The 13,988-nt window shown below is 40.5% G+C and overlaps 1 protein-coding gene across 15 annotated transcripts in view; it reads right to left on the bottom strand.

The window, feature by feature from the left end:
- Positions 1 to 162: 162 nt before the first annotated feature.
- LOC113068857 (E3 ubiquitin-protein ligase UBR4) overlaps positions 163 to 13,988 on the bottom strand; it is a 46,304-nt gene continuing 32,478 nt past the window's right edge. For all 15 annotated transcript variants that reach the window (XM_026241723.1, XM_026241728.1, XM_026241727.1 and 12 more), the window contains 39 exons: positions 13,683 to 13,901; positions 13,408 to 13,576; positions 13,149 to 13,293; positions 12,714 to 12,799; positions 12,538 to 12,625; positions 12,254 to 12,447; positions 11,928 to 12,167; positions 11,706 to 11,844; positions 11,406 to 11,531; positions 11,173 to 11,301; positions 10,370 to 10,713; positions 10,179 to 10,269; positions 9,961 to 10,045; positions 8,346 to 8,473; positions 8,137 to 8,266; positions 7,894 to 8,051; positions 7,710 to 7,819; positions 7,458 to 7,599; positions 7,290 to 7,371; positions 7,016 to 7,189; positions 6,816 to 6,937; positions 6,528 to 6,725; positions 5,598 to 5,678; positions 5,436 to 5,523; positions 5,218 to 5,345; positions 5,020 to 5,127; positions 4,824 to 4,943; positions 4,539 to 4,729; positions 4,266 to 4,439; positions 3,476 to 3,575; positions 3,178 to 3,396; positions 2,975 to 3,088; positions 2,728 to 2,870; positions 2,277 to 2,402; positions 1,997 to 2,191; positions 1,695 to 1,919; positions 1,003 to 1,093; positions 733 to 895; positions 163 to 606 (listed from right to left, as the gene is read on the bottom strand). In XM_026241723.1, the coding sequence (XP_026097508.1) occupies positions 542 to 606; positions 733 to 895; positions 1,003 to 1,093; positions 1,695 to 1,919; positions 1,997 to 2,191; positions 2,277 to 2,402; positions 2,728 to 2,870; positions 2,975 to 3,088; positions 3,178 to 3,396; positions 3,476 to 3,575; positions 4,266 to 4,439; positions 4,539 to 4,729; positions 4,824 to 4,943; positions 5,020 to 5,127; positions 5,218 to 5,345; positions 5,436 to 5,523; positions 5,598 to 5,678; positions 6,528 to 6,725; positions 6,816 to 6,937; positions 7,016 to 7,189; positions 7,290 to 7,371; positions 7,458 to 7,599; positions 7,710 to 7,819; positions 7,894 to 8,051; positions 8,137 to 8,266; positions 8,346 to 8,473; positions 9,961 to 10,045; positions 10,179 to 10,269; positions 10,370 to 10,713; positions 11,173 to 11,301; positions 11,406 to 11,531; positions 11,706 to 11,844; positions 11,928 to 12,167; positions 12,254 to 12,447; positions 12,538 to 12,625; positions 12,714 to 12,799; positions 13,149 to 13,293; positions 13,408 to 13,576; positions 13,683 to 13,901 (5,630 nt within the window). In that variant the 3' untranslated portion in view covers positions 163 to 541. The remainder of the gene's footprint in view (positions 607 to 732; positions 896 to 1,002; positions 1,094 to 1,694; positions 1,920 to 1,996; positions 2,192 to 2,276; positions 2,403 to 2,727; positions 2,871 to 2,974; positions 3,089 to 3,177; positions 3,397 to 3,475; positions 3,576 to 4,265; positions 4,440 to 4,538; positions 4,730 to 4,823; positions 4,944 to 5,019; positions 5,128 to 5,217; positions 5,346 to 5,435; positions 5,524 to 5,597; positions 5,679 to 6,527; positions 6,726 to 6,815; positions 6,938 to 7,015; positions 7,190 to 7,289; positions 7,372 to 7,457; positions 7,600 to 7,709; positions 7,820 to 7,893; positions 8,052 to 8,136; positions 8,267 to 8,345; positions 8,474 to 9,960; positions 10,046 to 10,178; positions 10,270 to 10,369; positions 10,714 to 11,172; positions 11,302 to 11,405; positions 11,532 to 11,705; positions 11,845 to 11,927; positions 12,168 to 12,253; positions 12,448 to 12,537; positions 12,626 to 12,713; positions 12,800 to 13,148; positions 13,294 to 13,407; positions 13,577 to 13,682; positions 13,902 to 13,988) is intronic.

The following is a 13,988-nucleotide window of genomic DNA, read 5'->3' as shown; positions in this document are numbered from 1 at the left end:
AGAAACTGAAGACGATGAGAGATTAGTTCTTGTGTGAATCTTTAACTCTTAGCCAATTTAGAGTAAAAAAATAAAATAAAAAAAACAATGAACCACCAACAACAACAAAAAAAAAACACCATGAACAAAAATCAAAAAAGGGAAAAGCAATAGCCATCAGGGTTTTTTTTTTTTTTTAAATGAAAAAATTCCAAATCAGATAACCTGCAACACATTGGATCAAAACAGCATGGTGTGTTTGTGTGTATTAGGTGTTATGAAACCATTGTAGAATAAATGCGCATTAACTCGTCAGGCTACACGTCACTTTCTTGTTTAGGAGAGTGTTATAACTGAATTAACCCATAGGAGCAGAAGTGGAGGTGAATGAGAGTGTATGAGAGCTGATAGAAGATTTGGGAGCCTGGGCCCCGATTGAAAGGTGTCCTCATGGAGTTGCGAATAGCGGTGTCCGGTTAACAGACACACTCCGTTTTTAAGGAACACCTGCACTGGACAAATCGGTCACGAGTCCATAAGTGAGGTGCATAAATGTGTGCCATCAGGGCACAGAGTTCAACAGGTCCTGCAGGAAGGTGTCAGGATCTGGGATGTCTGACAGAAGACCTGAGAAAAGAGTCAGTACAAGAGATTAATATTCTATAGCTCAACATTTTTTTAAAATTTGTATTACTTTCCACTGAGCTTTGGGTTCAGCACATGGCAGGAAAGCGTGTATTAAGAATGTCTGACCTACGACATCCAGGAACTCTGAGAAGGATTCAGCAGGCATGAGCTCATCCTGGAAAGCCCTCAAAACCCTTTCTGAAGCTTCATAGATGGGCATGTCATTGTGTCTTATGTACTCTGCGAGCGAGAAGGACCAGCCTCCCTCTGTGTTGCTGGTGGGCACTTTCTGTTGTGGGAATGGGCAGATAAAATCAGACTTCATTGAAATATGAATTCATTAGAAATTACACAAGTACAAAAAACAAAAATAAATAAAAGAACACATTCTCGTACCCTGAACATGTCATAGACAAGATCCACCAGACCCCAGAAGAGAAGCGGCGAGCGGTAAACAGCATACTCCTTCACAGCTTTGTCTGTGAGCCTGAAACAATTCAAATCAAATATGCAATTAAATCATTTATTAGAAAAATATTATTCAAAACAAATAAAACTCATACATAAATATATGTATAAGCATACAGTTTGAAATATATAGTTTTAATGTAGAAAATATACATTTAATACAACAAAAAAAACAATTAACCAATTAAACTATTTTCTTTAGTAAAATGAAGTTTGTAAAATGTAAAATATGCAATATATATATACATATATATATATATAAAATGCATGCATACATGTAATTATATTGCAAAAAATAATATATTATATTACATATTGTATAATATATCATTATTATTTTTTTAAAAATCTTCTGAAACACAGTAGTCACTCTGAAGGCGAAAGACTTGAGGAACCGTAATAGTGAGGCCTGAAACTATCTGACACACCCAGCACAAGTCATGTCTGATATAATCTTGCATCAATCTTCAAAGGCATAATACAGGCTTAAAGCCAACATCGGCAGTTTGAGTAAGCACAAAACACTTGCCAAAACCCAAAATAGACACCCTCAGCACGTAAAGTACAGCACAGGCTTGTACGAGCTCTGACACATGCACAGTCATGCTTTGTTCCCTTACTTGTTAGCACCCCCTGGTGACACCTTTCGGGCATGTGAAGCGACTAGCAGCCTACGAAGGAAGTCGAGACGCGTAGTCCTCCAGCGCTCGGGTGGCTGGATGTGCAGGGCCAATATGGTGAAGTAGTGCGGCCCGTCCACCTCGTACGAAGTCTCCACCCACTTTTCACAAGGCTGCTCCAAGAAGCTCTGAAGATTCTTCTCCTCCCGTGACGTGGCCCTTGTTCTAAACAGAAATTCAGAAAAAATGTTTTGAATCTCAAAAACGCACTGGAACTCAATTCTCATCTTTGATAAACTTACGTGTTGAGGACGTAGAGAATGGTGTGAATGATGTAAGGGATGAGGTGGATGTTGCTCTCGCGGCCTCCTCCCCCTGTGTCCACGCTGAAGGACTGCTCCATAGCAAAGCGCAGGAACAGCAGCTTGGTATCGTGAATGTTGAGCTGGTACGTGGGTTCTCTTTGCCCTGTGCACTCTTGTAGATATGTGTTGTGCCTGTAACAGTACAAAATAAGCTTAAAATCCTGTAAATATTCAGGTGTACAGCTTAGCTTTAAAATAAGCTGCAGACATGATGTACCTTGCCAGGCAGGTGGCGAAGGCAGATTCGGGTACATGAGGCCCCCATACTGGTAGGAGCCCATTGCACTTGGTGTTGGCATTTTGTAGTGCTGCACTGTCCCATTCCTCACGCCCCCGGGCAAGCCTGATCCAGACCAACAACAGAGAAAATTATGAAACAAGTGAGATGATCAAACCTTCCTTGAAGCAATAGCTCACCCAAAAATTAAAATTCTGTCAACATTTAATCACCCTCAGTTGACGGTAGACATTGACTTCCACAGTACTGTTTTTCATACTATGGAAGTCAATGGCTACCGTCAACTGTTTGGTTACCAACATTATCCAAAATATATTTGTTGAGTTTAAAGGAAGAAAGAAACTCATACAGGTTTGGAACAACTTGAGGGTGAGTAAATGACAACAATTGAAATATTCCTTTAAATCAAATCTTTTGCAGCTTCACACACCTGACAGCAGCAAGGTGGCAGTCATAGTGGACTATGTTGAAGTGAGAGACCGTGCTGTAGCCCTGCTGCTTACGGGGTTTGTTCTCAAACTCCTCTAATGGCACACGCTTTGTAAATGTGTAGATGCCCAGAACTTTGGTTGGCTGTGGGTTACAAAGTATAATCAAGGATCAGAGGTTGAAGAGGTTGAAGAGGTTGAGCATTTACATCTGCAGCTAAATAAAACATTATTGGTAGATAAATGGACCTGGAACTTGTAGCCCTCTCTACAAATACAGCAAGTCAACCCAGGCTCTTCTATCAGCTCCTCCATCTGTTTAAGCAGGGACGTCTTGGTCACAACCTGGCCCTTCTCATTGGTCTAAAACAAAGTAAAAACAGAACAATTTGAATTCGAAGTTGATCTTTTCTGGATAATACATCAAGCTCCTATCTATATTTGCAACTCACTGTCATTCCCAGTGTGCCGAGAGCTTTCTGCCTCATCGCCATGGCCATGCGTTTCTTCTCTGCTCGAGTCTCCCTTCGGGCAGCGTCGATCTTCAGGTTAACCTCTGCGTGTTCCCTTAGTGCCTCCAGAAGATTCTCTGCTAAAGTGCCGATACCCTCGTCACTGGACACCTGCTCCAGCTTATGCAAATTGGTTATTGAATCCGTTCCGATTAGCATCTATAAGAAAAGAATAGATGATTTATGTTAGCTGTCTGTGCACAGGGATACTGCACAAAACTAGTACTAAAAGTGTTACCTGTGTAGGGGGGTGTTGGGTGGCCAGACCACGCAGCAGTCTAAGGATAAACGGAAGGGCTGGTCGAGCAAGGAACTTCTTCCAAACGTCTGCATCCAGGCTGCAAAATATTATTTATAGTTTAGATAATCACTTTATAATAATAATGTTTTTGAATAAGGTAGATGTATTGCATTGCATTTCTAATTGTCTTATATTTCTATTAGTTCAAAAATAATTATTTTACATTCTATAAAGGAAAAAAAAATTAACAATCAAACTTATTAATATAAAACAAAATCTAATACATAAGAAAATAGAGATAATATACATTTATAAAATGTATTCCTGGATATCTGGACTCTTATCTGGACTACACACACAATTTATTATACTGTAATTATTATTTATAGTAAATAAATGTATTAATATATACAGGTTACGTTACTTATTAAAATTTTACATTTATTTATTTTTAAATTATTTAGTATTTATTAATGTGTAGATACATACACATTGATAAATACAAATTACATTTACTATAAATAATAATTACAGTATTATAAATGATAAATACACGTTTTCTTATATAGGGTATTTGAATAAATATAAACAAAAAATAAATAAGATTTATAATATCTACAAAATGTATTTTGGGATATGTATAAAAGATACTATATTAAATTAATGCATATATCAGTATTTAATATAAACAAAACACATTATATTAACATATTTATTTATATATATATATATATATATATATATGAGAGAAATAAACACTATATAATTATTTTATGACATGTCATACTTCTTAGCACAGGGGATATGTTTCTTCATATAATCCAGAGCACTCTGGGTGATGTCCTTCTGTAAGATGAGGTCTTTCAGTTGATGCCCATTACTATTATTCTTGATTCCAGCAGCTATTTTACAGAAACAGTCCAGAAAGACCTTGTCATCTGCACTGTGCTCCTCATCATACCTGCAAATGAAAACAAATGGTGTTTAACGCAGCAAAATTTGTCTACTGTTACAAAGAAAAGTCAGAGTTCTAGGTTACAGAGATAGATGAACTCCATACTTGTCAAAGTTACAGCAGGGTTTAAAGCGCTCAACCAGGATGTGCATCTTCTCTAGTTCACCGAAGGACAGGTAAGGGATAATGCGGAGCAGCCCCTGTAGGACACTGGGATTGGAACGCACAAACACGGTGTTGATCTGGTCCAGCAGCATCACCAGCTGGTCCTTATCACCCGTCAGCAGCAGGTTACCCTGCAGGAGAAACACAAGAGGGAGATATGAATACAGATGACTCCCTTCTATTTTGTTGTAATATTCATTGCAGAAATCAAGATGTCTCGCTGACCTTGTCTTCAGACACAGTCTCAGCATTGGCCTCATCCAGGATGATCTCCATAATACTAAGAACCTGCTCTGCTATGGATGCTCCTCCACTGTCCTTGCTCTCCTGCTCTGCCACCAAGGCCTGAAATACAACATCCAATTACAAATATTCTCTTAAATATTACATTTGATCCCATCAGATCTGGTATGTTACTTACCAGATTCAACGTGCCTAACATTACATTCAGTGTGTTCATCTCGGGTTTCACCAGCTGCTGTCTGTTGATTTTCACTTTCACACAATAACTAAATAACTTGAGGAGAACCTATAAAGCAAAATGCAATCATTCAAATTTTCTTGAGTTTCTGATGAAATCTGTAGAGTGTGATGAATTCGAGGTGAACTTCATACTCACTGTGAGAAGGTGCCTGCCCTGCTTGAAATCTTTGATTCCAGAGAGTCTGTTCAACATGCACTCCAGACCTCCACACTGAGCCATCACTCCAGCCATCTTATATACCTCCTCATCATCCTCCTCTTCATCTGAACCGAGAGAAATCACCAATTATAAGTGAAAAACATGAGATCAAATATGGGGAAAAAACGAAAACTGTCCTGCAACATAAAAACAACCTGTAGTTGAGTCCAAAGACTCAATGAACTCCTCTGTTGCATCTCCCAGAAGCCCCCTCATTCTGTAGATGATCCTCATTGGCTCACCCTTTATTGCAAGACAGTGTTTAAATCATGGTTGATGTAAAAATAGAAGTACTTTCCTTATCTTCATTAGCTTACCTCGTTGGTGGGGCACCAAACCTTCTTGTAGACCTCAACAACAGACAGATCCAAACTGATGATCTTGTTATTCACAAGGAGCTAAAATGAAAAGTCATCTTTATTAAAAATAACATTTAAATAGAGGATCAGATAAGAGAGCCCAAAACAAAGAAAACATCTTATTTTTATTTATTTATTTATTTTTAAATCAAGTAAAAACCTTGTTTTAATTCATGCATGTTTCTGGTTGCGCTACTTGTCATAGTTAAGACCGTTTCACACTGAAAATAAAAAAGCGAGGCGAATCGCTGATGAACCGTGCATTCACACGGAGCATGAAACGATTGATCACCTTTAGCTAATTCGCGCCTGCACCCTGGATGGCGCTGGAAAAAAATACGTAACTTATTTCGTGTGTTAGCTGGGTAGAGAGTGAATGCGCTCTGACTCTGACACTCACAAACATGGCAGAAAACAAACAGTGCTCTACACATCACAATTTAGTGGAGAATTAATAGAAATATTAAGAACGTGAAAATAAATCTGTTCTTATATACCAATGATTCTCTCTTGGAAAACTCTTCTTCTGTGTTTGTTTACACTGGTTTTCGAAACAACCCCACCACTCTCACCCTTTTGTGCAACATCAGCTGCTTCGAGCATGTGATTTAAGCTCAAACCTGATTGGATGGCCCGTTTCATCATGGAGCAATGGTGAAAAAACAAAAATTGACACGACGCAAAAAAATAAAATCCTTTGCACCCAATAATTGTGCCTGATGTGAATAGCCCCATGGGGATTTATTTATAATTTTTAAAAATGTCATTGAACATTCAGTGTGAAAATTTATTAATTTTCTTTATTAAAGTTTAAAAATAATTAAAAAATACAAATAATGCCAAGTGATTTATCTGAAAAGGTCCTAGGACAGGAGGCAGATTACATACCTCCATGCCACTGTCGTCCTCCAGTAGTGCCACAAGATCACAATCCTGGCAGATTTTGTTCTTGATGTCTCTCATGAGAGGGCCGATGCCTGGCTCATTACTGCTGTATGGGTTTCCTGGCATACGGCCCTGCAGGAAGTCCTCCTGCTGTGGGTCCTTCTCCAGCGTAACAAAGAACTCGGTCACCTCATTCTCCTCCTTCGTACACAAAGATGGTTGAAAATAGTTTGACCAAAATCATTACACCAAAAATTAGAAGCAAATTTCAATGAGCTGAAGTCTACTTACTGGATAAATGATGCTACATAACCTCTCGAAGATGAAGACAGGCGTGCGATAATCATCCAGGTTGTACCGCTTTGCAGTTTCGATGCACACAGCCATGAATGCTTTGGTCTCAGACTCCGTCCCTACAAGAGAAGATATAGCATTGAGCTGATTTGGTCTCACAAAAACATCAAATAAGATCTGAAGGAGAAGGCTGGAACCTGTAGTCATGTCCTCCAACATCTCCAGCAGCATGTCTTGGGTCTCATCGATTAGTTTGGTTCTCTGGACCAACAACTTCCTTAAGCACAGGTAGCCGTTAAGGACAGTGCCAACCAACCGACTCTTAAAGTGACGCTTAATGGACTCCACCTCCACGAATGAGGACAGCAAGCCTGTGAGAGAAGAAAGAAACCGTTAAAACAAGCCACAAGCTCTTAGGAAGTTCTCTGGGTTTCATTTGAACTTGAATGAGACACAAAAGCTTGAACTCACCTGTTAAGCTCTTGAGGGCGTATCCCTGCTGTAAGTCTGTGCTCAGGGTGGCTTCTTCAAGGGCAAGTAGATGAGCAATTTCCTGAAGTACACCACACAAGTTTAGGTTAATGGAAATGACAGATCCTCACTATATTACCCTATAGTATCTACAGTTTTTGATGATACCTTGTTGATGAGGTTGCCGATGTATGGTAGGACACCTCGGGCAGCCAGGTAAACCTTCCAGTGAGCAGGTTTGATGAGCTTCTGGTACAAAGCCAGGTACTCTGCAGCACACTCTCCTGCAATGCTCAGCTCATCCAGATAACTGAAGAGCAAACAACAAGAACTTGGAAATGACTTCTACATCTGGCTCGATTGAGCCTAATATGAAAAAAACTGGTCCAAAATGGATTGGGTTATACAAGTCAAATATACCTTGTTAGAAGGTCTAGAACTTGCTGTTTGCGGCTGGGGATTGTTGTTAGAGCTTCAATAATGGTGCAAGCCGCCTGTCTTGCTGCCTGGGTGGCTGGGGTGAAGAGCACCTACGAGAAGAGTCAGATTACATTAGAGCACCTTAAAGCAGAAAATAATCAGACACTCTGGAGAGAGCACATACCTGTCTCAGCCAGTTGTTATGACCCAGTTTGAGCAGACGAGGGAACAGGCCCTCTGACCTGGACCTCATGAACTGTTTCCACTTCCATATGTACTTCTCCATCAGGTACTGCTTCCTAATCTCAGCCTTATTCAAAGGTTTAGAGACTGTTTCCTGACCTGCGATAGACAAGAGAGCAAAATTAAGTAAACCGTTTCACGGAAATAACGGACAACACTGCTGATGCGGAGTTTGGATATTTACATCTAGCAGGAAGGCACTTTTTCCAGGCTTCATAAGAGGCCTTGGGGTCTTTTTTGAGCCAGAGCTGGGCCTGTGCATGGATCTCGTTGTTGTAAGGTTTGATTGTAGTTAGGGATTCGACAGCAGCATCCTGTTAGAGAGTACAAGTCAGGGTAAGTGTATCGATACGTATCGATTAAAACTTCATCAGTACTGCAAGTCTGCTGAACCTTGTTTTTCTTGCTGGTTGGGGAAGGAGGTTTGATGAGTTTCTGCAAGATCTTCAGGCACATCAGTGTAATGTTCTCCACCACCACAGGGGTCTTTATATTCACCGCCATCAAGAACAGACTCAGGGCTGAAAATAAACAGAGAAGCTTGAGTAGGAAGCACTAATATTAAAATTCTAGCCATTACAGATAACATTTTTATTATTCATAACACAATAATAAGTGTACACACATGTACACAATTTTTTTTTTTTTTGGATGCGATTAATCTGTACCCAGCACTAATAATTACTTATATATTTGATGAATTAAAAAAAAAAATATGTTTCTACAATATATTTAGTAGTAGCTTATCAGTGGTGACCAGGTCAAATTGATGTTCATATGGCAGAAATGTACGGTAAAATTCATTTAATGATGTAATCAAACAATTAACAATTAACCGCAATAATTATACGTTGCAATCAAACTTGTAGCAAAATTTGTTAGTTTATGTTTTTCCAGACTTGGCATCGACAGCTTAAAGGGGGGGGTGAAATGCTATTTCATGCATACTTATGAGTTTTTTTACACTGTTAAAGAGTTGGATTCCCATGCTAAACATGGACAAAGTTTCAAAAATTAAGTTGTACGTTTGAAGGAGTATTTTTGTTCCCAAAATACTCCTTCTGGTTTGTCACAAGTTTCGGAAAGTTTTTTCCGAGTATGGCACTGCGTGACGTTAGATGGAGCGGAATTTCCTTATATGGGTTCTAAGTGCACTTCTGCCGGAAGAGCGCACGCTCCCGTAGAGCAGAGCACTGAGAGCACAACAGACATTCACTGATCAGAGCGAGAGCGTCGCGAAATGTCACAAAAGAAGTGTGTTTTTGGTTGCCAGGGCAAGACAACCCTGCACAGATTACCAAAAGAGAAACAGCATTAAGGGACCAGTGGATGGAGTTTATTTTTACAGAGCATCAACGGAGTTGTGCAAGTGTTTTTGTTTGTTCCCCTGCATTTCGAAGATGCTCGTTTTACAAACAAGGCCCAGTTTGACGACGGATTTGCACATCGTTTATTTCTTAAGGATAATGCAGTCTTAACGAAAAAGGGTCACGATCGTGTGTTGGAACCATAGGCGGTGAGTAAAACTGCTTCAAATATCTCTGCCTCCTTGTTAGTGCATCCCCTCCCATGCCGGAGACCCAGGTTCGAGCCCCGCTCGGAGCGAGTCGTTGCTGCTGCTGCTCTCGTTCAGTTTCGGCCTCGGGATCTGATTCTGGATCATAAATGAACGGCTCTGACTGTAAGCCATGGTTTGTTTTGGATGATGGTTTTTCCCCTCACGGTAATATCACAGTTTCCACATGCTGCTGGCGCTCGTGATTCTTTAGCTCCGCCCACACGTCACGCCTCCAGCCAGTCGTGTTTTTCCGGGAAAAATCAGTACAGACTATCTTTCTCTTATGAATATAATAAAACTAAAGACTTTTTGGAGTTATGAAGGATGCAGTACTACTCTATAGGTACTCAAGATTAACAGGATATTGAGTGAAAACGAGCATTTCACCCCCCCTTTAAGGAAAAATAAAGGTTCAGACTTTTAGCTCTGGAAATCCACCACAGGACTCACCACAGCGAAGTCTGAGCTCCCAGCATCCTCCCTCCTTTGCAATGGAGTCTGTAAGAAGCAGCATCTCATACTGCAAACTACTGACCTAAATGAGAGGAGACGACAATTAGAAGAAAACTCAAATAAATAATAGTACTCAAATAAGTACTACAAATCTACCTCTGGCTTCAAAACCAGTAGCTACATGTGTTCTTTACTATGTAATAAAGACCAGTTACCAGATCAGGGTTGGCCCAGTGACCTTTAAGGGCAGCCGACACCTTGGCAAGAATGAGGTCATTCATCTGCTGTGTGGCTTCTGGGTGATCCCTGCAAAATACATTGACGTAAAAGCACTTAACATCATGTAAAACAAAACATTATTAGCTAGTCTCTTCAGAGATTTGGACGTGTGTGTGTGTGTGTATACCTGGTAAGCAAGCAGACGAGCTGGCGGACCTCCTCCCTCATGGCTCCAGTGCCACGGCGCAGGTTGTACTCAAACAGTTCTCGGATGAGACCCTGCAGTACCAGGATCTGCCTGATGGCAGTGTTGGTTGCCAGTGCACGCAGTAGAGTGATGCAGTGGCCCGTGACTGCGGACGCACAGCCATAGCACTTGGTGGAGGATGTGTACCCGCATCCCAGCACAGACAGGGCGCGATATTGACTGGCCGTGAAGGTGGGTTGGGTGGAGGTGCGGGATGATTTGGTAGCAGCTTCCCGCTGTTGCAGGTCATACTCCAGCAGCTCCTTACGCGATGCAAGCACTTTCTGAATGAGTAATAAAAACAGTTTACAATAACCATTTTATAATAAAATTATTGAATTATGATTTAATTAGTTAAATATTAACATTTTTTAACCACCTATTACTTGTACTTAACACACATTTATAATTAAATTATTTATAATTATATACAATTATCACTAGCTGCATAAATAAATTACATAATGTAAAAATGTTCAACCCTTAGGATAGACTGATGATAAAAGAATACTAATATTAGGAAAATAAAATATCAATAATAGCATATTTTAATGATTAAAACATTACTATTTCATTATAATTATAATGTAAAATTATCATCAACACTAGACACAAAAACAGCTTATTATATAATTAATAAATACTTATCGACGCTATTAAAAAGACACTTATAATTGTGAAAATTCTCTGCTATTGTTCTCCACTACCATTCTGGTACAGTAACAGCAATATTCATCTCTAACCTGGATGATTTTGGAGAGCTCATCGAATGAAGTCCTGCAGTCGCCGCTGTATTCCTGTGCCAGCTGCTGAATGTACCGATTGACACAGGCAGTGGAGGTACCGAGACCAGCGCCTGCTCCTGGATCATCCTGTGAAGAGCCGTGAAAACATTAACGACACGCCCAAAACTCATTTGGGTAATTCAAGACAGAAAAGTCATTGATCTTTCTGAAGCAGAGGCTGACACACTGACCTGTGGTTTCTCAGGTGCAGCCTCATTTACTTTAGATAGCAGGCTCTCCAGCTGAGGCCGGTGACCCATGAGCTGGTGGTAAACACGGTCAGCCTTGTCAAGTAGAGTGTTGATGTTGGTGACAGCCTGGACACAATAAATCATTAACATATGTAAGTGGACTTCATACATTTTTACATTTAGACTATTTCAAACTTAACCAGGTCTTGTTTGTGTCTAGTTTGTTGCTGTACACATTCCTGTTTTACATTCCACAATACACATAAATGGACATTTATTTGATATTTATGCCTGCTCTACCTTTTTCCTATCTTCCTCATTTTCTATAGGATCCACAGCACAGCAGGGTTTTGCATACAGCATGAAGTCAAAGCGGGCATATTTACAGAAACCACAGGCATTGCACAAGAATGGGTCCTTCTCGTCGTAATTAATGGATCTGGAAAATTCAAAACGGACAATTAGAATCTCGATTTCACTCCGTTTTCTTGGGTCTTTGTACAACATTCAAACCATGCATACCTGCACTTGTGGCACTGATACACATTCTCTCCACAGTTGCCACAGACTCCTGGATTGGCAGGGACAGAGGCGCTGCAACGAGGACACTGCAGGGTCTCTGTAGACGCCTGGTAGTTCTCATAGAAATCGGAGAATTCGATCATCAGGTTGGAGGCCACAATGGGGAGAGGGAGGTCGATCTTCACTTCAGTTTGGCCAGGGGTCAACTGCACCTTCTTAGCTTTGTGCCAGCGAGCAGGTCTGTGAACACAAATTGTCTCAATGATTCATCAAATGTCTATAAACATTGTTCCAAAAATATTTAAGCATCTGATTGTTATGCTTACTTGTTCTTAAGCTCTACAATGGCCTGTACAGTCCTGTTGTTGTAGTAAAGGTTGATGGTGCGAACCATCTTGGTTCTCTTAAGATCGCCAATCTTTACAGTGACTTTGCTGATAGTGTGGCTGCCAATCAGCTTCACCACTTGCTGAGTGGTGGTGTAACGCGTGTCCACTTTGATAGATGAGAGTTTGATGTTCTAGGAACACAGGGAATAAAATGGTTCTAAATGTTGGGCTATAGCAAATAAAACATCCATTAAAAGTAACATGTCATGAACATCACTCACAGAGAAGGGCACTTCAGGATTGTTGCACACCAAGCAAGGATCACTCTCCAGGTAAAAGCCATCAAATTCCACCAGTCCAGAGAGAGTGCTGAGAAGATAAGGGATTATTAGGGAATGTTATCGCATCCATGACCCAAAATACCCCAGTCCAAAGAGAGCATGTTGGGAACTCCTACTTGTATATATTTGAATTGGGATGATTGGTCAGGATGTGGTTCTGTGCCCTCAAAATTTCTACAGCCTTCTGAGAGTATTCCTTCAGCTGGAAAACAAAGAAACACATCATTAGCTGCAAGGCAAAACCCACACACTAACATTTTAAATCTTATAAAATTACCAACCTATTACTCTAACACTCAAAAATTTGGGGTTAGTAAGGTTTTCATTTTCTTTTGAAATAAATGTATACCTGCATTTGGCAAGGACACATTACACTGCTTAAATGAAACATTTTCTATGTCATGAAACATTTTCTATGTCATGAAACATTTCTTTTATAAATCCTCTCCTAATCTGACCCCCAAATTTTAAACAGCAGTGTATGACCATAAATTATAAATCATATTCTACTCAGCCATTTAATACAAAACCACATATTCGAGTATCACTACCTTCTTTTCCGTCTGAGGTGTTTTAAGCGAGAAGTATCCAAGTAGGTCCACAAACTGAGCTGCTTTACGACCATAAGCAGGTAGTTCTGGCCAAATGGCCCACATCAGGTCAAGCAGCAACTCCTGCTGGGATTTGTTTGAGTTCCTGCAAGGTAAATAATCATTTGATTGAACATGATGGAACTTCTGGACCAAGTTCAAAGCAGAGGACATGAAAGTGTGTGTTTAGGGAAGATGCTTGCGTGTAGTATCGAAGTACCTGTAGATATGCAGCGTGAGACAGTGGGCTTGCCAGCGCACAGAGGAAGAGTTGGACTCCAGCAGGAAGCAACGCAAGAACTGAATAAGCGTCTCCTTATCTGCAAATTTATTGAGCTGGCTGACCAGACCTGTACACAGCTGATCTTCCTGACTTCCAGCTCCATCTCCTGCAGAAAACACAACAGGAACATTGAGAAAAGTGCCGTGGAACTGTTTTTTTTTTATTATTATTAATCCTGATGATCGTTGGGTATTGCTCAAAGATCAGCAAACCTTCTTTGTCTTTTTCCTTGTCCTCTTTCTTGCTCTTCTTGCTGGAGGATTTGCTCTGAGAGGGCTGAGATGAACCTCCAGAACCTCCACCTGAAGCTCCAGAGGAGGCGGCCGCCAGGACTTTACTGCCACATAAAGCACAAGAGAGCAGCTGCAGCAGGACCGGAGAAACCCCCTCATCCACCAGGAAACTCACTTGCAGCAGGAAGTACAACACCGCTACATAGAGTGAAAGAATCTGATTAGTGACGCCAAGCTCATGGGTTCATTCCTAGGGAAAGCAAGAGCTGCAAATGCAAGTCATCT

Source organism: Carassius auratus, unplaced genomic scaffold, assembly GCF_003368295.1.
Source record: "Carassius auratus strain Wakin unplaced genomic scaffold, ASM336829v1 scaf_tig00000254, whole genome shotgun sequence".
Classification (NCBI taxonomy): Eukaryota; Metazoa; Chordata; class Actinopteri; order Cypriniformes; family Cyprinidae; genus Carassius; species Carassius auratus.
The sequence above is the reverse complement of the archived record's forward strand: the minus strand, read 5'-3'. Positions and strand labels throughout refer to the sequence as shown.